A 25,755-nucleotide genomic window follows, 5' to 3' on the forward strand; every position below is an offset into this window, starting at 1 on the left:
CTTCAAGTATTTTTTCATGGCCCTTGAACAATGCATTCGAGAATTTCAAAACGCGATGCGACCCCTAATTTTAGTCGACGGTACAACCCTAAAGGCTAGATACGAAGTTAAGTTGATTATTACAACATATCAAGATGTTAACATCCAAATTTACCTTCTTACATTCGACATAGTCGATGGAGAGAATGATCTAGCGATGCGTTAGTTCTTCATGAATCTAAAGAGGCGGAGATCGTCGAAAATGTTACTCTTGACAATTTGTAACATCTTGACAACAATATGATTTGATTGATATAACATCTCTACAAATGTTAATCATAATTACATCTCTACTAATAGAACAGGATGTGAGAGGTCATGAGCCCATGATGGCGACTATTTGACATCTTTAAGCTAGTCAAATGAGTCATTGGGATGAAATCACGTATCAAACATTCAATAGGACAAGTCTTGATGGCTCACTTATTCTTTCTTCCCTGAGATGATGAGGACAAGTTTTGTCAGCTCACTTACTCTCTATTCCGAAGTGTTTGTAAAGTAGTCCAACACATTTTCATTTTATTCCTCCATCCTTCGAGGCGACACAAATCTCGGCCATTTCACTTAGTCGGCCAAGGAGACTTAAGAGAGACCCAATCCTTGGCCACTCTAAGTAGGCCTCTTGAATCTGAGGCGGTTGAGGTTTGACCTTGTATTTTGTAAGTAAGTTGCAATTTGTGAGATCTTGACAACAATACAATTTGATTAATGTAATATCTCTACCAGTATTATTCTTAGTCACATCTCTACTGATATGCCTAGGAGCAGGATGTGAGAGGTCTCGAGCCCATGACGGCAACTATGTAACATCTTTAAGCTTGTCAAATGAGTCATTGGGACGACATCACATATCAAGCATTCAAGGTGTATCATTTGCGTTTCATTGGTCTATAAATATTCATACTTTTGTGTCATCCGAGGGATTCCAACTCTCACATTCATGAGTTCACTAGGGACTAGCACTTGGTCCTTAAAGTTACAGTGCAATTCCAAGCTAGTCCTCAAGGTTTATTTTGTCCCAAATCAAGCAATAAAACTTTCTAATGATTTCAATTTCATCTCTTTGCCCATTTTTCAAATTCAAGTTTGAAATCAAATTTCAATTAAGCATGAAATCAATTGCATGAGAGACAGATTTGTCATTCCATTTTTAACATAACTATGTTTTGCGATTCTGAATTTCACTTTCTTTTTATTAATAGAATGACATTTTTTGAATTCGAAAGAGAGAACAACTTGGCTTCTTCAAATAATTAAAAATTGTAGTATGTTCGAATCTAATTGGAATTCGTATTGGTAGAGGAAATGGATCGATATAAAGAATTTGTACTTTAAAATTGTGAGGGTTCAAGTATTGGAATTGAAAAGAAACTGTAGTGGCATATAGCTTTTTCAATAAACTTCCTATTTTTAAATGGCATATTCTATCATTTGGAGAGTATTTGTGAATTTTCAGAGTTAAAATTTTTGAAATACTCCATCAAACATTTTATATTTAGCACTTAATTTTATTATTCCCAAAAAATATTTATTATTTTTACCCATATTTTATTTTAACCAATTTTTACTAAATTATTTTATTATTTTCCTATATTGAAAATTGAAATACTCCGAATGCATTTAATTGCATAGAGTGAGTTTGACTCTCCAAATTTAAAAAGTCAAATTCACTTTTTAAATTAAAATATTAATTTAAAGAATTTTTTAAAATATAATTTTAAAAGTTGTCTCTTTAAAATTAAAATAAAATAAAAAAAAGTAAATCATGTTGACGGAGTTCTAAAAATGCATGTCTGTGTAAAATCGAAAGAAAAGTTATTCAAAAAGGAAAGCGCTACCGGGTTTGCAGTTGACAACGTCCTCCTTGTACATCTAGAAAAATCCATTCAAAGGTTGTCTGTGTAATCCAAAGGAAAGTTATTCAAAGATTCAACAGAATAGTCAACGGTACCAAAGCATCATTTATTCATAAACAAACCAGTTTCATCCTTTCTTCACCAGTTACCATTTGTCAAATGATTCCTGCAACATGATGATCCTCATATTTATCTCCAAACAGGAATCGATCTTGGGTTTTTTCTTATTTTTAATCGGAATAATAATCTCACTTTTTTCACCTGCTTATTCAAGGTGCAGTAGTACCTGCGACTTGGCGTTAGGCTCCTACTACGTGTGGCAAGGTTCGAATCTCACTTTCATTTCCCAAATCACACAAAATTCAATCCAAAATATCCTCACTTACAACCCACAAATCCCCAATCAAGATACAGTTTTAGCCGATACACGAATAAACATCCCCTTTTCTTGTGACTGTATACGGAACGAGTTTCTGGGCCATGTCTTTAGTTACGATGTGAATACGGGGGACACTTATGATAGAGTTGCGGGAACTTACTATTCGAATTTGACTACCGGACAATCGCTGGCGCAGTTTAATAGTTACTCGCCGAATTTTATTCCAGATACCGCAACGTTGAATGTCACGGTGAATTGTTCTTGTGGGGATGAGGAGGTGTCCAGGGATTATGGGTTGTTTGTTACCTACCCTTTGAGGCCTGGGGAGAACTTAATATCGGTGGCGGCGGCAAATAATCTGAGTTCTGATTTGGTGAGGAGTTATAATCCGAGAGTGAATTTCAGTGCCGGGAGCGGGCTGGTGTTTATCCCTGGCAGAGGTGAGTTCTTCCTGTTATAGTAGGTTTCTTAAAGGAAATTTATCTGGAAACCAATTTTGTGTGTGTATGTGTACACACAGACACACACACGAATTAGGATACTTCAAAGAAATCGATTTTTTTGAAGATTGTCTTCTTTTATTGTGATTTGGATGTGCCTTGAGAAATTTCAGGCCCATTACAATTTCCAAACTCTCAAATTCAGTTTATTTTTAGTAGTAATTTGTGCACCAAATAGATTGGATGTTTTATTATTTTGAGCGATACAAAGGTACTTCCACCCAGTTATACTTGAATTTGGTTATAATGAAAGTCGAGAAAAGTACAAGTACCATTTTATCTGATGCAGCAACCTTTCAGCTGATGATCTGATATATGTGCGTGAATCTTGATTGCTTGAGGGAGAAAAATTATAGCTCCTCACTATTTTCTGCTAACATGTAGGGTTTGCCAGAGGCACGCCTTGGGGAAACCATTAGAGCTTAAATATTGTGGAAATTAGGATTCGTGTGGAGGGGAAGTGGATTATTATTACTATTTTTTGGGTGGGGCAGGGGAGGGTGGATATTGACAAAGGTACTCAGTTATCTGTTGTGACTTGATCCTTCTCATTCTGTGTATAAATAGGACCAATATGCCTAATTACAAGGCTGAAAATCAGCCATCAGTGTACATATGAAAAGTAAACAAGTTCCTACCATTTATACAGCTACAATGTATAGTATCTTATCTAATTTGATGGCTATAATTACTATCCAATTGACACCCCCTCAGATTGATACTGAGGAATCAAGAAGCATCAATTTGCTCACAAAAAGGAGATGGCGTTGATGAGTAATTGCTTTAGTGAATACATCAGCAATCTGAAGGTCAATAGAGATATACAGAAGATAAAAAATATGAGTGTCAACAGCCTCTCTAATGGAATGACAATCCTCTTCGATATGTTACGCTCATGATATACCGGATCAGCAGCAATCTGAATATCACTCGTGTTGTCCGCATGAATAGGGGTAGGGTCAAACTGAGGGAAGCAAAGCTTAGCTAACAATCCACGAAGCCAAACAATCTTAGAACAAGTAGCGGACATGGTACAATATTTAGATTCAGTAGATGATTTGGATACACGAGCCTGCTTTTTACTTTTCCAAGAGACCTGAGAATCACCTAGAAACATACACCAACCCCATAACAGAACGGCGAGTATCAGGACATCCAGCTCAATCTGCATCACTAAATGCAACAAAACGGATAGGAGAGCCCGCAGGAAAAAAAAAAATCTATTACGAGAAATACCTCGGAGACGCGGCAAACAACTCTAAGATAGAGATGTTGTGGAACTTGCATAAATTGACTAGCCTGCTGGACAACAAATGATATATCAGGCCGATTGATGGTCAAGCAGTTGAGACTGCCAACTAGTTGCCAAAAGATATGGGATCAGGAAGGAGATCACCATCCTTACGACGATATGTCACATTGACTTCCAGAGGAGTATCGGCAAAAGAAGAAAACCAGTTGGAGTGATCAAATCTTGAATATAGTTATGTTGGCTCAAGAATATGCCCGTGGAATACCCAAAAAAATATGTAAGCGAACCAAGGTCTTTCATATGAAAAGAAAATTGTTGACATTTTTGGAGTCAAGTGATCAATTTAGAATTTGTGCCAGTGAGCACAATATCATCTGCATATACAAGAGAACAATACCAGTAGATGTTTTGCAAAGAAATAAAGAGGAGTGAGATTGGCTCTGTATAAAAGAAAGTTGTAGTGAGATAGATCGGAACTTCTCAAAACCATACTTGAGGGGCTTGTTTTAACCCATAAAGAGACTGCTTCAACTTGCATACTTGTGAAGGGCAGGAAATAAGGCCCGGAGGTGGTGCCATGAAAATATCCTCCTTAAGATCACCATGAAGAAAAGTGTTTTTAATGTCCATTTGGTGAAAAGGTCACCCTTGAGAGGTAGCAATAGAGAGAACAGTGTGTACCGTAGTTATCTTACTACAAGAGCAAATGTCTCATCATAATTCACCCCCATACTCCTGCCTACTTCCAAGAGCAACTAGGCGAGCTTCATTATAGTCCAGAAATCCATCAAAACGAAACTTAATATAATAGACCCACTTACAGCCTATGACATTGATATTTGATGGGCAGGGAACAATGGAACAATGTCCCAAGTACGATTCTCTTGAAGTGCTCGAAATTCTTCATCCATAGCCTTTTGACAACATTTATGTTTAGCAGCCTTAGAGTAACTAGGAGGCATGGGAATAGATGTCAATGCAGTGGCAAATGAATGAAAAAACCATACCTATCAGGAGGTCGAGAAACTCGGATAGATTGTCAAGGACTTATGTTAGGAGGCACATTTGTCTCAAATGCCAAGTCAAAGGAAGAAGAGGTTGAACAAGCTCAGATGTGGGGTCGAGCTTCGGAAGAGGCCTAAATGGTTGACGTCTCTCATATACGAGTCTAGGTTTGAATCGTTCAGGATGAAATGCCAAATCATAAAAACATGGAAGAATACTAATTTCAGGTAAAAGCTCATCATAAGTGGAAAAGAAAGGTTTGTGCTCAAAGAAAACAACATGACGAAAAAAATGAAATCTGTTAGAGCATGGATCATAACAAACATAATATTTGTGTAAAACACTATAACCCATAAAAGTACACTTATGAGATTGAACAAATAGTTTGTGTCGTTCATAAGGAGGCAAATGATCAAAGCAAATACGTCCAAAAGTATGCAAATCATGATAAGCATGATGTTGATGATGAAGATGATAATATGGAGAGTCAAAGTGTAAAACTTGAGAAGGCAATCTATTGATTAAATAAACTGCAGTAGACAATTTTTCAACCTAAAATTTTGAAGGAACATATGAATCAAGTGATAATGTACGTACAACATCCAAGAAATGACGATTATTTCTTTCCGTCACCCCATTTTAATGTGTATAAGGGCATAATCGTTGAGACAAAATCCCTTTTCTGGTTTAAGAAATAGTCACTAACCAGAAATTGGATTCTAATTCAGGGACTTAGCTCTGATGCCATGACAAAGGTACTTAGTTTTCTATTGTAACTTGATCCTACTCATTCTAAAGGTTTCTCTGTATAAATAGGACCAATATGCCTAATTACAAAGCTGAAAGTCAGCCATCACTTTACATATGGAAAGTAAATAAGTTCTTACCATTTATATAGCTACTATTTATAGTATCTTGTCTAAATTGATGGGTATAGTTACTATCCAATTGACAGATATGCTTCCATGAAATCCCTTTCAAGATAGAAATTCATTTTCGTGCGCCTTTGGTTGGGACAGTCTTGATGTGTGCTAAAATTATGAGTCATGACAACTGACTTTCTAGTTTAGGCTAGTAAGGGCTAATAAATGTACTTAAGGGATTGTTGGAGGAAACAACTATGACCTAGGTTTATGTTTCAGTCATGCTCAAGGATGAGAAATATTGCTCCTCACAAGAAGCAAGATATGTAGTATATATGATTGTCTTGGCATAAGTGTGGTGTGCATTGCTCTTGGCATTATTTTTGCGTGCCTACTATTAGTTTGCACCATCTCCTTTGAATACGCCTTACTCTTTGCATTATGACACCACAAGTCCTCCACTCTTCCTAGTAGGAATTCCATTCTTTCAAGTATGGCTGCCACGAAATCAGAGGTCTTGCCTTGCTCCCTGAGTGTAAGGTACTTCCCTTGGGCTACATTCTATATAGATTTCCCCAAGGCCATGCTCCCCAAGGGCTTCCCAGGGATCCTATTGTCCATTAGCATCCCTGGACCTCATCTTTTGATGTAGAGGGTTATAGCTGTTGTTGATTATGGGATTATAAATCTTTTCCACGTACAATAGAAAATTATATATGTTTCGCAATCTACTGTCTTCGTATTTTGCTGACGCAGGGCCGGCCTCGAGAATTTAGAGGCTCTAGGCGATTAATTATTATGAGACCTTTCAACATAATATTTTATTTTACAAGTGTAATAATTTTTAAATAATTAACACCTTTACATTCAAAAGAAGACTTTATACAATTCAAAAAATAGAGTAACAAAATAAAACTTCTCTCACAATTCGAGAGATTAGGCTAACATAAAATTTAACCTTCTCACATTTTGAGATGTGAAATTAGTAATCAAACCACTAAAATCAAGTTTTTCCCATATATTTTTTCAATAGAAAACATAGCTAATCCATTCAATCACTCTTGTGACATAGTTGATCTAAGATAAGATTTAATCAACTTCAACTTTGAAAAACTTCTTTCAGCAGAGACAATAGTGACTGAAATAGTCAATAATACTCTATAAGCAATCTAGGTATTTGCAAAATAACAGTCCATTTTCTTAATGTAATCCAATACATCAATTGCTCCAAAAATGTTTGTAGGTATCACTTCCCTTAAAACTTTCAACTCAGAAAATAATTCTACCCCATCGATATAAGAAATCATATTATGCTTCAAGTAATTTTCAAGGTTAATGTAAGAACACTTCAAAATATCATCATCAATAGATTTAAGTCTTTTCAAATCAAATAAAAATTCAAAAATATCATCATATTTCTAAAATTGCTCCAATCTATTCTGAAGTGATGATAGAGTTTGATCCACTATATATATGAAATAATTTATCTTAAAAGATTGTTTGCTTACTCTATTAACATTATCTGCACTTCATACCAAATAATCATCCCAAGTAAGAATTCAAAATTGTCAATTTCATATGTTGCCAAACACTTCGCCTCACTTTTCGTCTTAGGATCATCAACACTTGCCAATTGAAGTAAAGCTTTTTTATGTGCGGAGCTTGAAATCTTATCACTTTAACACTTTTAATATGGCTTTCCCAACGGTTTGAAACAAGGGCTTAAGGGTAAGACCATTTACATTCTCTTTGAAAACTTTCCACCGTTTAGTAGATGACGAAAATAAAGTGTATATACGTTGCACCACTCCAAAGAAATATTTAACTTTCGAACAACAAGTAGCCATATCACAAATTGCAAGATTAAGACTATGACTCCCACAAGGACTGTAGAATGCTCTAAGATTTAGTTGTAATAGTCTATTTTGAACTCCTTTATGTTTTCCTTTCATGTTAGCACCATTATCATAGCCTTGTCCCTCATATCATCAATGTCAAGTTTCAGATTACTCAAAGCATCCACCAATTCATTAAAAAGTCCGTTACCAGATATATCATCCACCAATAAAAACCCTAAAAAGAATTCTTCAACCTTCACTGGACCAGTCGAAATATCTACACACCTCAATATTATAGACATTTGTTCTTCATGACTCGTGTCCGGAGTGCAATCAAGTATAACAGAAAAGTATTTAGAATTTTTGAGTTTCTTAATGATTATTTTTTTAATCTTACCTGCTAGCATAAGTATCAACTCATTTTGAATTTGTGTCATAGATAATGATAATGAGTCTCTTTATTTTTTATTCGACGAACATGCTCTTGCATTACGGGATCAAACTCAACAATAATTTGAATTGTACTTAAGAAAATACCATTATTTTCTTGGTATATCTTCTCATTATCTCCACGAAATGCTAAATTATTTTTAGCAAGAGTTTTCACCACAGATATTATTCTCAATAATACTTGTCTCCAATGTTCTCTACCTCTATTGATTTGTTATTGTACACTATTATCAATCGTTTTACTCTTTTCAAATCTTAATTCCATTTTTATCCATTTACTCATGTTATTAATGTGGTCACAACTAATTTCATGCATATGAAGTTTTTCACCAACATTTTTCCAATTATTTACTCCATCATGTGCCAATTGAGTTCCGATCCCATCATTCTTGAATAGCTTACAACAAAAGCAAAATACTTTATCCAAACTTTTTGAGTATATCAACCATTTTCTATCATGCTTCTCTCCATTAAGTAATCGTCGAACGTAATATGTAGATGAGAAGTGTCGATTTGCTATATCTTTCGAAAAAATTATATCATTTTCTCTTACAGGACATTTCATTACAATTAAATCTCTTAAATTCGTATTCATATTTCCCTAATTTACTGGATCGAAAAGGTGAAGGGAAAATTGTTCATTATCTCTATCAGTAGATACCGCGTCATTCATCAAACAATGTTCTTCCTCAATTGTATTATTTCTATTATCATTCTCATTAAACACTTCTTCAATAACTACGTCTTCGTTATGTACTCATCTACTACTACTTAAAAACTTATCAAGTGCTCCCTTTTGAGATTTAATCAACTTTTCAATCTTTTCCTTCTTTTTTCTTTTAGCACATCCAGATTCAAATATTTTTTGTAGACATAATTATAAGCAAAGAGCAGTAAAACCTGATCGATAATTTTGAATTGAAAATTCTCAAACTTATCCAAAAAGAAAGGATTCAGCAATAACAAATGACCTGCAAAAATGTAGTTACAGAGGATAAGAAAAGAGCCTCTGTTGAGCTAATAACTAAAAGGGTAAAAAAGCTAATAACTTGATAGTACAAAATTAAATATCAATTTTTCATATGTAAACTTTGCTAAAAATTGAATAACTTGCTATGCATTTAACCCAATGAAAGTTGAGAGAATTGAGGATGAGATTCTACGATTCAAATTCTAAAATTCATATGAACCGTAATGACTTGTACATATGGATGTAACATGCCATCTACCATGGGTTCCCAGTTCCTTTACAGTTAGCTCAATTAAGAATAATGGCAAAAAAATGGCCCAAACAGGCCCAACATTTCTCATGTTTTATTATTATTTCATGTTTTCCTGTTGGGGACCTTATACCATATCAATTTCTTGGGCGAGTTAACTTCGGACTCGTTATCATTTATCAAGATTCTTTTTCTCAAGAATAGAATTCATGATACTCCCATTCGGCAATTCTAAACATCCCTTGAAAGCATAATTAAACTAATGGCATCTCTTCTTGTTCTTGCTGATCAATCTCAAAAATGCAGGATGACAAATTAGTAGCAATAGTACTTAAAAAAAAAAAAAGATGAAGTGTTGTACCTTTTGATCATTCTATCCGATCTCTTTCTCCTACATGGAGCCGAGCCTTCATTATCGGAATCACTATCCAAATCTGGAGCTTTTGCTGGTAGTTTTCAGGGATTGTCAAATGACCAATTGGTAGTGAAGATTGTATTTTCAAATTTAGCTTCTCTGAGTTCTCTCTCAGTCTCACGTTTTGAAGGCCGTTCATCTGCTCCTTTGTTTTTTAAGGGATTTTGAGGATTTTGTATAGATATGGGTTTTGGGCCACTTTTGTTAAGAGGCCCCCTTAAAATCGAGGCCCAAGGCACTGCCTTGGTTGCTTGGGCTAATGCCGGTCCTGTGCTAACGTGTCTTTGAAGCTCTCGACACTGGTGTGGTAACTTTTCATATTATGTTGGAATAGTAGGATTTAGAGTTAATGCGCATCATGCGTATATTTTCTAATCTTACGACTAAAAATAATTTTTGCTTTTGTCATCAATTTTTTTTGACATTTATTTGTGTGACAAATTGAACTTAGGAAAAGATAAGATGCCAATAAAATAGAAATTCACAACTCTAGGTATTAAATGAAGTAAAAGAAACTAATAATATTCATAGTATCGCTGATGACATTGTGCGGAGTGGTTTAAACTAATAGTTCCATTCGAGTTTGCACGAAAGACTAACATATATTTATTGACCCTGCTTTGGATATGTCTCAACTATTTCTTATGTACCTTAGATCTGGATAATTTAAAGCTTGGACAAGGATATGACTCGATTCTTGAGCTAAAAGGATTATCTTTTGCTTTTATCAAAGTCTAATTTCCCGGTAGTACATAACTTGTGGGGGTAGCAATGTTGTGTTTATGGAGTCTTAAGAATGTACATGTATATGCAGATGATGTCATAATTCTTTGTCTTATTAAAATTATTTATGTTGAACTGATATAGTTCTGATTGCCTATTTATGTTGAACTAATATAGTTATGTTTGCCCTCTCTCTCTCTCCATATATGTGTATTTGTATGCATATTGTGTTATTTTTGTAATGGGGCTTTGTGGGGTGTTCCGTGTGAATGAACATCTATGCTTGTGTACTTGGGAGCACATTCACATGAACAGATGGAGGTATCAACGTTGCTCGAAATATTAATGTATTTTGCTCACTTATAGTTCGCTACATTGACATCTAGCATTGATGCCAGTGAATGTCCATGAAGTAGCAGAGAAATGACATATTGTAATGTCATATTTTTTATTGTTTTCCAGTAATGATTCAGTGATAAGTGGTTTAATGATTTTCCTTATGTCTTAGTAGGCGGCAACCTCAGAGTATGATTGGGAAGTGTGTATAAACGGTTTAAATTATAAATAGATAGAAATGAGGTAGATAAGTGGGCAGTACTCATGGATCCCTTGAAATGTGTGAATAAAAAGTGGCTCGAGTATTTATTAACAATTTGCAAATAGGCTTAAAGAATGTTGACAATATCAAGGGTAACTATCATCTGCATTACCGCTTTGTGTTGCCCTAACTATTTTCTCTAATATATATGCAGATCAAAACGGAAGCTATCGCCCTCTAAGAACAAGGTATCTCTTACATACACAGGCGCGTGTATGTACGCACATACGTACTTGATTTGATAACTTAATTAAGCGAATTTATATTTCATTATTGAATCTCTTAAATTTCTAAGTTTCAATAAATTTTCTTCTTTTTGCAGCACAGGTGACTTGGACTTCTCTTGCTGATTTCAATGTCATCCTCCATACTTTTCCGCTTATGAACAGGATCTATCTGACAATGGAAATCTCCATTCTTATGCTTACATTATCTTCCTTGTAATTAGGATTATCAAGTGGAGCTATAGCTGGGATATCTGTTGCTGGAGTAGCTGGGTTACTGTTATGTGCAGGTTGTTTTTATGTTGGATTTCACAGGAAAAAGGTAGAAAAGATCGGATTGCTCTCAACATCTGCTGATCACTCTCAGCAAGCTGGTCATGGTACTTCTTTTATCCCTCTTCTTTTCTCCTCCACCATTGTGCTCCGCTAGATATCACGCTTATATTGATGTTTCAACATTTCCTTTTCACCTCAATATGGATATTGGAGGGTTGTATATAATCTTACATATTATTGAACAGTCTCCTTTTCTGATCAAGGTGATAGATCCCATGTAATACGGGGTGTATTATGATTTTAAGTACTTTACCAAACCCCTGGTTAGTACAAGATCGCTATCCGGTAATAAAACACTGTAATCCACACACAAGATAAACCGGGTTGGACACTTTTGAATGCACATAATGGAACCGAAAGCTCAAGTGGAAAGGCTGATAATTGCTTGTTCTGATCAGATAGACCTGGAATTAATAATATAGCTTGCCCGTAGATTAAATGTCAGGGTAAAAAGTTATGTAAATGAATCTTAATAGTTGTTTTTGGAAAAATATGGATCCATCCATTATACTTTCTGGAGGAGTTTTCAAAGGAAACCATTTTGGGATTTCTGGCACAACATAGGAAATCTTTCATTTTTGACACTCTGTCACTTTAAGTCTACCCTTTTGACTTTGTCACCTGCTCATATCATTTTAAGTCATACCAGGCGGGCAATGGAGTTAGGCAAACCTTAAGGACTGAAGGACCGTAATTTGCTTCATCTGCCATCTGCGCAACTGTCCTGGGATAAGCTTACATTTCAAAGGGGTTGGTGTACAATAAACGAGTCTCTCTGCTGCAATAGTGTTATGTCCTACTTAACTAGTTTCATGGGATCTTTTCCTGTTTTGAGCAATTACTTTTGGAGATTTTGTTCGTTTCGGTTGGTCTTTCTTAAAATTGACAATCATTGGCCGTGATCCACAATATCATATCATGGCTACAGGAGAAGGCTTCCCTATACCAAAAAGAAGAATTGGAAATGGAGCCCCTCAGAATCAGTTGATTTAGGATTCTCTTTGTTAGTATTTTTGGTTTTGTATCCTGACAATACAAAGAAAGCCTGACACTATTTTATCTGCATTGGAAGAAAGTAGAAAACATTTGCGAGTTTATAACTTATTTTCTGCATTTTACTTAAAAGAAACACTAACAATTCAGTGTTTATTCAGTACTTAATCGATTTATGTCTCTTCATGAAAGCTACAGATTCTACTGCTGCTCGTGATGGCACTTCTCCAGGCCTTACTGGCATTAGTGTTGACAAGTCTGTTGAGTTCTCATATGAAGAGCTTGCGAAGGCGACTGATGACTTCAGCATTGCTAATAAGATTGGTGAAGGTGGTTTTGGCGCTGTTTACTATGCTGAGCTCAGAGGTGAGGTAAGTAGTATATAAAATTGTTATATTTCATGTTAAAAAATGACAATGCTAGCTAAAATTTCTCATGACAATAAAGTTGGTATTGTACTTTCAGTTTTTATTGGAATAAAACGAATTATCTGTTTATTATGTGCCTCATTCCATGTCCATACGTGGTCTTGTCGAAGGATTTATTATGTTGCTGAATGGCGATGGTTATCCAGTTTAATTGAAAATATAGAAGTGTTTGTGTGTCTTTATATTCTACTAGCAACTGGAAGTAATTATGAGAACTTGAAGGAATATTTGTCCATTTTGCTTAGGAAAAGTACTGCCAATCTTATTTCATCTTCCCTCACCAGTTATTTGTATCTCCTATATGTTTAATACTCCAGAAGGATTTTTTTTTGCAATTTAGGATTCCTATTCAAGGAAGTTCTTGCTCGGACGCTCATGATTGACGTTATTTAGGGAGTATAATTATTTATATTCTTACAGAGTTAATAGCTAATTCTGCTTCTCATTACTGTGCTTGGGAAATCGATCCTAAAGTTAGATGGTATTTCAATATAATCTAGTGGAAAATGGAAATGGTTCTAATATTATAGGAAGGAATAAACTGTTGAACTCCTGGGGTTGTTCATGTGCTTGGATACACTGGACCAGGAGACATAAATGCACTTCCATGCCTCCGAAGGTGTTCAGCTGGTTGATCGCTTCTCTATCAATTCATTTATCTTGCAGACATATATACACACATTGACTAGTATTGAAAGCCCATTCTAATTGCTTTTATCAACGTGTGAAACATGTAATCTAACCAACTTAACTCGGGTTGTGAGCCACGGTCTACGTTCTTCCTTTCCACCACATTACTGCTGATGAATGCTCCCATTTCTGGATTTTTCTATTAGATGAAGACTGCACCTGACTGGTGTCTTTGTGACCTTGAATTTTGAGATGACTAAAATGCTTATACAGAAGTCCTTGCCCACGGTTCCTTTTGAGCTATTTCAAATGTACAACAACATTCCCATGGTCTAGTCACTGTCAGATGGTCAAGATTCCCTACTATCCGCCTAGACTTTTCAGGATTTTTCAAGAATTTACCTTCCTCCTGTTCTAGTCTGGCAATTGGTGCGGTTTCAGGTTAAGATTTAGCTTACTAACTTTACTTGAAGTCAAGCATTTTATCTTTGAGATAAATCCATGAGTCTTATGGATAAGTTTTAGGGACGAATTGGGGGTTGCTTCATATAGCCTCAGTTTGGATTTCATTTTCTTCTTCTCAAATTCTACTTTTCAAAGTTTAACGTTAATTTTAACTGCATATTTCATAGAACTTTCAAGTACTACCGTCTTGTCAACCACTCATTTCTTAAAAAGTAGAATTTTAGCAAAAATAAAATGAGACGCAAACTGAGGCATAATTTCTTCCTGAAAGTGAACCTTCAAGATTACATCTAAATGTAATAAGTGTCAATGAGGATAGGCCATAAGGGGTCTAAACAGAGATAAATCCACGAGTCCTAGGGCCTGCTTGGGAGTTTTGGGTACCAGTTACAGGCATTTTTTAAATTACCGGTTTTGAGCCTTTTTTAACGGATCGATTTTGAGTAATTTTAGTAGCGATTTTTAAAACACTCTAGCCCGTGCTTGGAGTTTTTATGCATCGATTTTGAAAGTTTTTTAAAAGAATAAAATTACGTGAATGTCCCTAAGTGAAATTTTCAATTTATAATTTCTTTATGAAACTTTTTTATTCATAAGTAATATTTTATTTGTAAGTAATTTCTTACATATAAGTTAAGGTAACTGACCTCTAAGATCTCTCCTCTCATGCAATATTTATTAAAAAAATTAAATAATTAAAATTTAAGTTAATAATTTTTAGTTATAAGTAAATATTACAATTAAAAGTTAATTCTGTATTGAAAATTTTACTTTTTATATTTTATAAGTGGGTTTTTGTCTTATTACTAGCATTTTTACTTTATAAACAAATTTTTACACAAAAGTGATTTTTATAATATTTAATTTTTGTACGTTTACATAATTTTTTAATAATAAAGTAAAATTTTGCTTATAAATATTTTTTTTTAGTTAATGCATTTTTATTACAAGTTATGTTTGAACAAACTATGTTGGTGGAAATAATTATTTTATAAAAGGTAAATTTAGAAAACAATATGAGAAAAGTTTGAAACTCCCCAAATTGATGGTTGAGAGAAACAATCAAAGTTACACTACACAGGTTTTAGATGATTTTTAAATAGTCTAAAATTGGTGTCCAAAAAAACTAGCAAGTACCCATTTTTCTAACCTCTTATAAAAGGTGCCATACAAAATTATTCAGAACCAGTAAAAAAAATTTCCCAAGCATGCCCTTGGGGATAAGTTTTAGGGATGAATTGGGAGTTGCTTCATATAATTTCTTCCTTAAGTCACCATTCTTCATTGAGTCTTTACATCTAACTCTAGCAAGGGTCAATGACTAAAGGCCATAGGGGATCTAAACAGATGAATATGCAGCAACTTTTTGCTACTAAATTTTGGTTTCAGAAGAATTACAAAATTCAATATTACAGTTCTCAACAAATTTTAATATCTGGTACATCATTGTGGGTAGGGTTAGTCTTTCAGATTGGTATGCTTGATTCTCTCATCTCTTGTATCACTGATCAAAAACTGAAATGATCCTTACCTACTCTTAAGGGTCAATGTGAGCTTCTTTGTTCTGAATTCGTTAATTGAGAATATATCAAATTTCTCCAAGTAGAATTCAAATGCTTCCTATGTTTTAGCGGTTATCCATAAAATTTTATATAATGAGAAGCACTACTTTTCAAATGATTAGCAGTTATTTATAGCAGTTATTTATGGTACTTTCAACTTTTACAATCTAGGTCCCAGTTCTGGTGTTTTGTATACCACATTGAAGCAAAAGAAGAAATTACACTCAATACTCTTGACAAATGCATTCATATTGTTACCCTCAACAATTTGGAATTGGTGAATTACCAATGTCATGCATATTCTAATATTGATATCAATTTTTCTTGTAACAAATTTCTTTGCAGAAAGCTGCAATTAAGAAAATGGATATGCAAGCGACAAGGGAATTTCTTGCTGAGCTGAAGGTTTTGACGCATGTTCACCACCTTAACCTGGTACCAATTATCCTCTTTTTCTACTGCAGACTTTTCTTTATGTATGTATGCTGTTTCCATGATTTTTATTGATTTCCTGCATGCTAGATGGCATTAAAAGTTCATGCTTATAATTACTTGTAATGCACTTCGAAGTGTTCTTGTCCTCTTTTTGTTGTTTTTTCCCTTTCCTCGTACACTGGCAGCCCTTTCTCTTGCATGAATGTTCTTCATTTTTGGTTTCTCTTTCCTTGTTAAACTTCACATAACAGGTAGGCCTCTTTGCATGACATGAGACGTCCCAATTCTGGGTATTCCATCGACGTAAACTCATGGTCCAAAGCAATGATATGATCGTGCTCTTTTCTTCTCATTTTTCTTTTCTTTTTTCAAATTATTGCCTCGCCTTTGGTGAACTACATATTGGCCTTAATGATTAGTATGTTTTATAGACGTACATGCACACAAATTTACACATTGCGTGATGCTAAAATCGTATTATTCCTCATGATACAGTAAAATACACTGTGTGTGGACTTCTATTGGAACTTGAGATAGGCGTGAGTCCTGACCTTCATTCCATTCATTTGGGAAATGTTTTCTTGTACACTTTATACAATTGCTGTCTGCTGATTCTCCGGATCCAGTTGAGAATGTTTTACTTTTTAAAGTGGGGAATCCATGATATTCTTGATACAGTTCTTCCATGATATGCGTTGTTATGCTAACATTTGTGAGTTATGAAGAAAAGTCCATAACTTGCATATATATATATATTTTTTTTGGGGGGTTTGTAGCATTGTAGGTTTTATTCATTTGACCTAACTTGAAATCTGATGATGATGATGATGTTGAAATCTGATTTATTTTTTTAATTTTTTTTGGCATAAACAGTTTGAATTTCAAAATGGCCATTTCATTCTATGTCGCAGTAGGAGATAGATAATTAGAATTAACAGTTGAATCTTGCCAAGGTCTCTCTTGGTTTGCTGCTGCATTCAAATTTTAAGCAATAGCTATTTTCGTATATGAGTTCTGCTGTTATAGTACAACTTGTGTCATTTTTAACCTGGACGTTTCATTTCAAGCAACAGTTATGGTTTATTTTATTGGCATTGTTGATTTTATTGTCCATTCTGGTTGTAGGTGCGCTTGATTGGATATTGTGTTGAGGGCTCTCTCTTCCTTGTATACGAATTCATTGAGAATGGGAACTTAAGCCAACATCTGCGTGGCTCAGGTGCACTGACTTATAAAATATATAGTTGATGCAATAATTGTGCATTCATAAATTATGTTACATCATCTATCTTTCCAGACAGGGATCCACTGCCATGGCCAACTAGGGTGCAAATTGCTCTTGATTCAGCAAGAGGCCTAGAATATATTCATGAACACACCGTTCCAGTGTACATCCACCGTGATATCAAACCGGCAAATATTTTGATAGACAAGAACTTCCATGCGAAGGTAGTAAAGTGGCCTCAGGTTTGATATTTGAACATGTAAAGTATTTTTCATAACCACAAATAATAGATCATTTGGACTGCAGGTTGCGGACTTTGGTTTAGCAAAACTCACTGAAGTTGGAAGTAATTCTTTGCCAACGGGACGTCTTGTAGGTACATTTGGGTACATGCCGCCAGAGTAAGTCCTTTAGCACATATCATGTGTTGTTTATATATTACAAATTCTGGTAGCTGATAAGGAAATCTCATCCGGTTCTTTGGATTTGCAAAGTTAAACAATTTTCATCTTATTTTACCTGTTGATAGATGTATCATTTATGACTTGAATACTTAAATGCTTTTGAGATGTTAACGCACTCTCTAATTAATTTTTTTTCTTTAACCAAAACTTGTCCAATGTTTTCCAAACTATTTGATTACTCCCTCTGTTTTCAGAAGGCAAATGACTCACGGGGTGCCAAAAATCATCGAATTACCTCCAGATGAAAGGGCAATTATAAGGGACTTTAGAAATTACAGTGGTGTAGTTGCTTATGTTTTGAAACTAGCAGAGATCAATTGATTATATGAAAATAATTTTGAAAAATTTGCTCTACCTCTGTAAGGCGAACTTTTTCCTCAGTTTGACCAATTTAGCCCCACAGACTAAATAAGAATAAACCGATTGATAGTGCCAGATGTATTTATCCGGATAAAAAAATTTATATTTGCTGATTGATATGCTCAAAGGGATTGGCATGATTCTGTGTGCATGCAGGTATGCTCAATATGGTGACGTTTCTCCTAAGATAGATGTCTATGCTTTTGGTGTCGTCATGTATGAATTAATCTCAGCCAAGGAGGCCATAGTTAAGGCAAACAGTTCCCTTGCTGATTCAAAGGGTCTTGTTGCCTTGGTAAGTTGTACAATTTCTTGTCTTGAATACAAGAAAGTGTTTCAAAATTTCTGCTTGTTCGGTTATTTAGATACCAAAGATATAATTGTGTTGTGTTTTCCTTTCGTGGACTAATCCTTGGTGATTACAGTTTGAAGAAGTTCTTAATCAGCCAGATCCGAGTGATGATCTCCGCAAACTCGTTGACCCTAGACTAGGAGATAATTACTCCCTCGACTCAGCCCGTAAGGTGCAAAAGATATCTAAACCACTGTTATTTTTTGTAGTTTTTATTTTTTGTATGGAGTATAAAACATTGGTCTATTTGCTTTTAGATGGCCCAACTTGCCAGAGCTTGTACGCATGAAAATCCTCAACTACGACCAAGTATGAGATCTATCGTGGTTGCATTGATGACTCTTTCATCTACGACAGAAGACTGGGATGTCGCATCTTTCTATGGAAACCAGGGTCTCGTAAATCTCATGTCTGGAAGGTAGAAAACAAGCTTGAATTCCCACGTCTGGTTCGTTACATTTTGCAGTCTTGGCTTGAAATTGGAGAAAAAGAGATTTAAATGTTGTATACTTTCTGTATGTTTCTGTGTTGATGTTAGTTCAATAAAGCTCTGAGTTATAGTGGTTTTTTGAAAAATTAGTCGTATCGGAATAAGTATTGTTACATTGGCTATTCAATAATTCATGTGTATTATATATCATAATTTATTTACTATATACTGTCTTCAAAAATTTCAAATCCAAGAATTATATATGTATATATATAAAATAAAGTTTTGATGGGCTGCATGGTCAAGTTTCGTGCCTAGGCAACGTCTAGTTGATTGTTTAGACGCCCTTTTTAGAACACTAGTACATAGATGCATGTGTATATGAATGTCACGTGTAACTTTGCTATTATTATGACATCATTTGTAGCCTTGAATGATGTCGAAAATTATTCAAATTTTTACACAACGATCCATTCCCCATAGTCTAAGTGTAAATGAATATTGTTTGGGACAACGTCGAGGAATTAAATTAACAAAAATTCTCAAATTAAAGTGGTAAGTACATAAGAGTACACACTAACATTAAAAGTTTTGAACACTAAAAAGGAGAGAAAAAAAGGATACCAACTTGAATTGACATATTTAGAAAAGCAATCCATCTTCAACTACACCATCTTTAGACACTTGGGTTGTCTTTAGATTGATTGCTAAAGTATGCCTCCACTTTGTCATCAATTTCTTCAATCTGAAAATTCAATCACAAATAAGAAATAATAATAATAATAATAACAATAATAATAATAATAATAATAATAATAATAATAATAATAATTAATGGCAGCTTTTAAAAATAAAAAAAAAAATCTTAAATTTACTTCTCGCAAAAATTTTAACAAGTCCGCACTTGTTAGCATATGGAAAAACGTCAATATTATATATTATAAATGATATTACCTTTGACATGATAATTTTTCATTTGCTAGTCAAAACTAATGTTAGCGCATCAAAAGTATTGTGCAAACGATGAATCTCATGGCTCGCTTGACATAACTTTTGAGAAGTCAAAAATTACTTTTGAAACTGAGAAGTTGCTTTCAAATATATTAGGATTATTTTCTTAAAATTCTTTATTGGACTAGAAAGCTTTTAGAAGTTGGTAAAGTATCTTCTTCAAAAATCTCTTCTACAATGTCATCGTTGGCATGAACAGCAAGTTTGATTTTTTATTACATAATAGATGATGGGTTTTGCCATTGAAACAAGGCCAATGATAGGCCCTGTCGACAGGCCAAGGTGCTGGCAACACCTCGACCCTTGATTGTTATGCTGCGGACCCCATGAAATTCAAGATGAAGGACCCTGGATTTAAATCCAGGATTTAATTCCGAATTTTGTAGCAGGCCTCATAGATGATATCAAAGTGGGAATATCAATACTGTTTCACATGCATTGCAATTAATTATTGAATGTCATCCCGCCACCAACTTTTTTTTGAAGTCCAAAGGATTTTAACTTTAATAATTAATACCCAGAAAAAAAGTAGGTAGTTAAATAATAAATTAAGCTAATACCAAGGAACCAACCTTGTCCATCAAATCTTCAACTTTTTGAGCATCCTTTGCTGTTTCTTCAGCCAGATCTTCAACTAAATTAACAACATTTTTTAGGGCACCTTCAGGGAGTGACTCTGCTATATTTTCTGCAGCTTTATCGACTTCCTCCGCCACCTTCTCTACGGCATCGGCTATTTTCTCCACCGTCTGAGCCGCCAGATCCACCTCCTCTGTACACAATTACGGCAACTAATCAACAAATTACATATTAAACTCGACTGATATAGAAATTGTTGTTCGTTGATTCTTACTCGTCAACGTTAATAACCGTTGGGCCAAAAAAGGAACTGTTACCATAAATCCCGCAACCCCGGCGAACCTATCGCAATATTTATAAGATCAGATCAATTTCTAAATACAAGAAGATTAATCAGTGGTAAAAATTTCGTACTCACCATGGATTATCAGTGGGCCAAAAAGAAAGAAGATGATTCCCTACTTCTGGATCTGGAGTGGCTTCAACAACTAACTCCCTCCTGCAAAAAACTACAAATCTCAATTTGCAATCAAATTATATAACGTAATAACCAAGTTAAAACTCTATTGCATACCTCTTTGATCCATTGTTTGTTCGTAAAGATTGAATATATTTCAAACTCTGATCGCCTAAAAACGAGCCCCCATTTTTCAGATTCGATATTGTTGGATGATAATGTAATCGATGGGAGCCTAAAGGCTGAAATCCTTCAGAGAAATTGGGTTGAAGAAGGCCTGGACAGCTGCAAGAAGATGCCATTGATGGATTATTGACTATGCTGAAGAAGCTCAATAAGGGATTAGGTATTGAATATTCTATAGGGAGACTGAGGGTGAAATTAATTTAGAACACGATTTACGCGCGTTTATTATAAATTATATATAATTAATAGCAATGTATTATTGTTGTTCAAAGTCTAACATCGAATGCCAATGATATATTTGATCCATCATGTAAACTATTAATATTGGAAGATCTACTTCATTATCTATTAGATATTATCGAGATTGAATTGGACAACCGGTGGTTAGTTGTCTTTATATAAAGATAATTATAATTAATATGAAAATGACAACGATTGTGCTACATTTACATAATGATTTATATATATATATATATGATGTGGTGAGGTATGATTGATATAGAATTTCTTTAAAAAAAAAAATTACACTCTTTTTCTAACATCTCATCTGTATATAAATCATTATGTAACTTCTTATTTACAAGTAGCATTATTCGAATGTCAAAAGCAAATATAGAGACTAATTAATATGAAATGTGACTCGAGTGAAGGTATGTATGTCAATTTATATGAGCATTGACATGTCTTCCTTTTTCGTCAAGTATTATCATCACTTCATAGTTCATAATTCAATGAAGACTAAGGGGTTCTTTGGACTAAGCTATTGACAGAAGTTTTAGTAAATGTTAATAGAGTTAACAAAATATATGGTTGAAAAGTTGTGAATACAATAAAATTTATTATTAAAATTGAAGTTTGATCAACGAGCACTATAAATGAATTGCCGTTTGAAGATCGACTCGATGTGCATAATGGATAATGGATATTCGAAAAGTTAAAGCTGAGATTTGTTGGAAAAATTAGATGATTTATGTGTAGATAAATTATTATTAACATAATCAACTAAATAACATAAACATAATTCAAAAATAATATAACATAAAATAGAGAAGAGATTTAGAAAGCAAGTCTTGAGAATCACGTTGAAGATGCTGTCTTAAAGTCGTGTTGCCTCCCTTCGTGCAGGTACTTTCTACATTACACGACTCCGAGATAAAATTTATGTGGTTCACAGTCGGTTCTTCTTATATGGCACGACCATAAGGAGATAGATGAACAAACCTTTATCGAATTGTTAAAACTATAGAAATATAATAAAAAATATAAAGAGTATTTTATTTTCTAGTTGCATCTCAAACTGTATTTTTTTAAACATGTTGTATCACCACTCCTTTTATAGGGATAAAAATATAAACCCTCGCATTCATGAAAATAAATTCAATTTATGTATAATTTATAATCCATTAATCATGAGTTTTAATTTTGTATTAAAAATGTAACTTAAAATAAAAATTTAAAATTACCTTTAATTTTGAAAATTAAAACTTATTATCATTTATGTTACAACAATTCCCCACAAGTTTTTAACTTTTAAAATAAATAAATATATATAGTACATAGTGGCAACGTTATACTATGTAATAAGTGTAGGTATCTTTTAGATTTAAACCTTACTTAGTGATAACAATTCCCATTTGAGGGAGCCCTAACAGACTAAGCCTTAAATTAGGTCCTTATGGCCAAATTTCAATTGTACCACACACAGTATCGATTTAGGCTCTAGTTCGTAGTGAGTAGTGCTGTTAATAGCCATGCACTCTTATCTTGATTCTAGTAAGAGTCTTTAGGGAATAGTCCAATCCCAGAGCCACGGCCTCATGACAACTCTTACACAGATAAATCTTCCAAGAGTTAGTGTGACCCACACCTTGTAAGAATTGTCATCTCGGTACTCATTCAAGATTAAACACTTCCTAACATCACATTATTATTACCATTATCACTATAGGGATGAGCATAATATACGTAGTGTTAGTACAAATCACGCAGTACGGATTGTTTCCACCACATTAAACCTTCTTCATGGGATTTCCAACCACAAAAGTTGGATTACTCCCAAAAATGACTCCCTTATGGACTAAAACTCATTCCCCTTAATGATTTATGTATGTCCATTACGGACTATAATTTATTTCATGTCCCCTTTGGACAACAATTTTATACAATTGAATAACTTCTGTTATCCGCTTGCACACCTGCAAAGCCACCGAAGAACCTTTCTAAAAATATTAACGTCACATGTTTAACTATAATAAGATAAACATATGAAAGTTATAAATTAATTTCTAATAACACATTTGAATAGATGCATTCATTCAGCTCTTGTATTCACATGTAGATCTTCAAATATCTAAAAATGTCAATTTCATTATGATTATGAACAATCATGAATAACACACATATATCCGAAATTTTTAATAACCCCACATTCCAAGGATTTTAAATACACTTGGACAACATAATTGAAAACAATGATATTCATGTATAGCAAAATACTAGTGTTTCGCGCGGGTTAGTCGCTAACAATTAAAAAGGGATCAGATGATTGTGTAAGGGACAAACCTCTTGAGACAAAGTCCCAAAAAGGGGTGTTTTTATTGGCGATGACTTTACAATTAGAAAATAAAAACAGAATGCCTCCAAGGGGCGCAAGCACACGAGTTACTGAAAAGAAGTGTTTAAATCTAAATTAAGAAATTTAAAGTTACGTATTCTCTGTTTGAGAGTGTTTGATTCGGGGTCCTTTGCTCTATGTCTTTTCTTCCTTTTATACTCCCTGGATGATCTCTTCGTGATCAACCGCTTAAAAACTGCTTGATCGCTCTATAACTGCCCACTTTCCTCGTAGTGGCCAACTTGTCATGGAACTGCTTTCTCTAACTGCTGCCATTACTTTTTGTCGTTCAACCGTCTTTAATTGAATTTCTGGAATCGTGGAACGTGATAGGGCTACTCAATAACCGCTTCATTAACCGCACATTTGGGTAACCATAACATCTTACGTTTGCTAAGATCCTGGGCGACTCGAAGGTTTGGGCGAGAACATGGGCACAGTTCTGGGCGACTGCATGGTAATCCATTCGCTTAAATCTTGGGCGACTTGTAACCTTGGGAGATGGTATTACCGCGTTCATGGGCTTCCCTATTTGGGCCTTTATCCTGCATTGCCTGATTGGGTCGTTCTTTGGGCTATTTGATTTTGGGGATCTTCCAATTGAGCTTCATTCCTTAGGTTATTCGACTTGGGTTGAACTTTTTGTGTGTCAACAATTACCCCCCAATATGGCAGAATTAACACCAATTATTAATTTTTGCCATATTCACTTTGTGTTTCCCAACAACATTCGAAATTTCCAAAAATTTCAATCATTGTTTTCTTCTATAGCTTGAAAAGGTGATACGTTTGCAAACCCTTATAACCCCTAAATACACCATTTCATTGCACCACTAAATCACGCCTCATTTTTTCGCGCTTCTCTCTCTCAATATTACTGTTCATCTCCTTGCTTCTCTACTACGTAACTCTGAAAAACTCTATTTCTTTCCTAATGGCCGCTTCACAATCCCAGTCTGGTGACTCCTTCAACTTCGAAGACTTCCAAAAACTCCTCACTCGGCCATATATAACTCCGAACTTCCTTGCACCAGCCAATGTCGAACTCAAAGAGTTCTATCTAGGTCATTCATTCAACAACATCGAGGCCATCGAACAAGCGGCGGTCGGTCAGCTATTCCCTTGTACTCAAAGCCCTCCGTTTCTAAACTCTTTGCCGCTGGAGCCACTTCGCGAAAGAGGTATTCGCACTTAGTCTAAATCCGATGTCGTTTTCCGTAGGTGGCATGCTCGCCTTGTGAACCATGGTCCTACTAAGGCAATTTTTGATAATGTTAGGATTTCTGATTTGTTAGAAATATCTCTTCGACCGCCTATTTTTGATTCAGTACTTTTTCCAATCGCTTTAAATTTTTGGTCTTCTGAGTATAATACTTTTGTTTTCCCTCTTGGCCCCATGTCCATTACCTTAAGGGATGTTGGGGCCTTAGTAAATCTGCCACCTTTGGACGATACCATTTTCCCTGGTATTTTGATTTCTGGTATCGCCCCAAAATTTGAAAGAAAACTCACTGAGTCTTATTCAAGCCTGCAAACCTGTCATAACCACTCGAGCGCTGAGCCTTCCCATGCTGAGCGTGTGGCCTTTCTTCTGATTTGGCTTTGTAAATACGTTTTGTGTGTGCCAAACATAAAGCCCTCCATGAGCTATTTACCCATAGCGCACGAATTGGCGCATGGTAGGCCTCTGAATTTGTGTTTTTTCTTTTTAGCTGCCCTCTATAGAGGCATGGCTTCTCTTCAATCCTAATTGAAGAATGGTGCATCTCCCATTGGCAGTGGGCCTCTTTAGTTCACTCAAATGTGGTTGAGAGCCTATTTTCCATCGCTTGGTGCTCCATCTTTTTCCCGTCCTTCTGCTAGTTG

At 34.8% G+C, this 25,755-nt stretch overlaps 2 protein-coding genes across 3 annotated transcripts; one reads left to right on the top strand and one right to left on the bottom strand.

The window, feature by feature from the left end:
* Window positions 1-1,866: 1,866 nt before the first annotated feature.
* On the top strand, window positions 1,867-19,263 carry LOC111386976 (lysM domain receptor-like kinase 3). Of its 2 annotated transcripts, none has more exons than XM_023011477.1 (12): window positions 1,867-2,714; window positions 11,293-11,326; window positions 11,461-11,465; window positions 11,587-11,742; window positions 12,884-13,062; window positions 16,122-16,211; window positions 17,337-17,430; window positions 17,509-17,660; window positions 17,743-17,837; window positions 18,417-18,555; window positions 18,686-18,784; window positions 18,870-19,263. In XM_023011477.1, exons 1-12 carry the CDS (start codon window positions 2,069-2,071, stop codon window positions 19,032-19,034), a joined length of 1,854 nt encoding a protein of 617 aa, XP_022867245.1. In that variant the 5' UTR covers window positions 1,867-2,068; the 3' UTR covers window positions 19,035-19,263. The 2 variants fall into 2 exon arrangements, with proteins under 2 accessions (XP_022867245.1, XP_022867246.1); XM_023011478.1 differs by having other exon boundaries at window positions 1,868-2,714; window positions 12,890-13,062.
* Window positions 19,264-19,561: 298 nt separating this feature from the next.
* On the bottom strand, window positions 19,562-21,540 carry LOC111386988. The gene is made up of 5 exons (XM_023011498.1): window positions 21,207-21,540; window positions 21,051-21,131; window positions 20,907-20,974; window positions 20,626-20,825; window positions 19,562-19,787 (listed from the first exon to the last, which is right to left on the bottom strand). Exons 1-5 carry the CDS (start codon window positions 21,389-21,391, stop codon window positions 19,719-19,721), a joined length of 603 nt encoding a protein of 200 aa, XP_022867266.1. The 5' UTR covers window positions 21,392-21,540; the 3' UTR covers window positions 19,562-19,718.
* Window positions 21,541-25,755: the final 4,215 nt, after the last annotated feature.

Source organism: Olea europaea, unplaced genomic scaffold, assembly GCF_002742605.1.
Source record: "Olea europaea var. sylvestris unplaced genomic scaffold, O_europaea_v1 scaffold383, whole genome shotgun sequence".
Lineage (NCBI taxonomy): Eukaryota > Viridiplantae > Streptophyta > Magnoliopsida > Lamiales > Oleaceae > Olea > Olea europaea.

Coding starts and splice junctions, on each gene's coding strand:
- LOC111386976 (XM_023011477.1), top strand. CDS start 2,069: ATGATGATCCTCATATTTATCTCCAAACAGGAATCGATCTTGGGTTTT. Junction 17,661..17,742: donor ACAAGAACTTCCATGCGAAG/GTAGTAAAGTGG, acceptor TTTGGACTGCAG/GTTGCGGACTTTGGTTTAGC. Junction 18,556..18,685: donor CAAAGGGTCTTGTTGCCTTG/GTAAGTTGTACA, acceptor TGGTGATTACAG/TTTGAAGAAGTTCTTAATCA.
- LOC111386988 (XM_023011498.1), bottom strand. CDS start 21,391: ATGGCATCTTCTTGCAGCTGTCCAGGCCTTCTTCAACCCAATTTCTCT. Junction 20,975..21,050: donor TGGCCCACTGATAATCCATG/GTGAGTACGAAA, acceptor ATATTGCGATAG/GTTCGCCGGGGTTGCGGGAT. Junction 20,826..20,906: donor ACGGTTATTAACGTTGACGA/GTAAGAATCAAC, acceptor AATTGTGTACAG/AGGAGGTGGATCTGGCGGCT.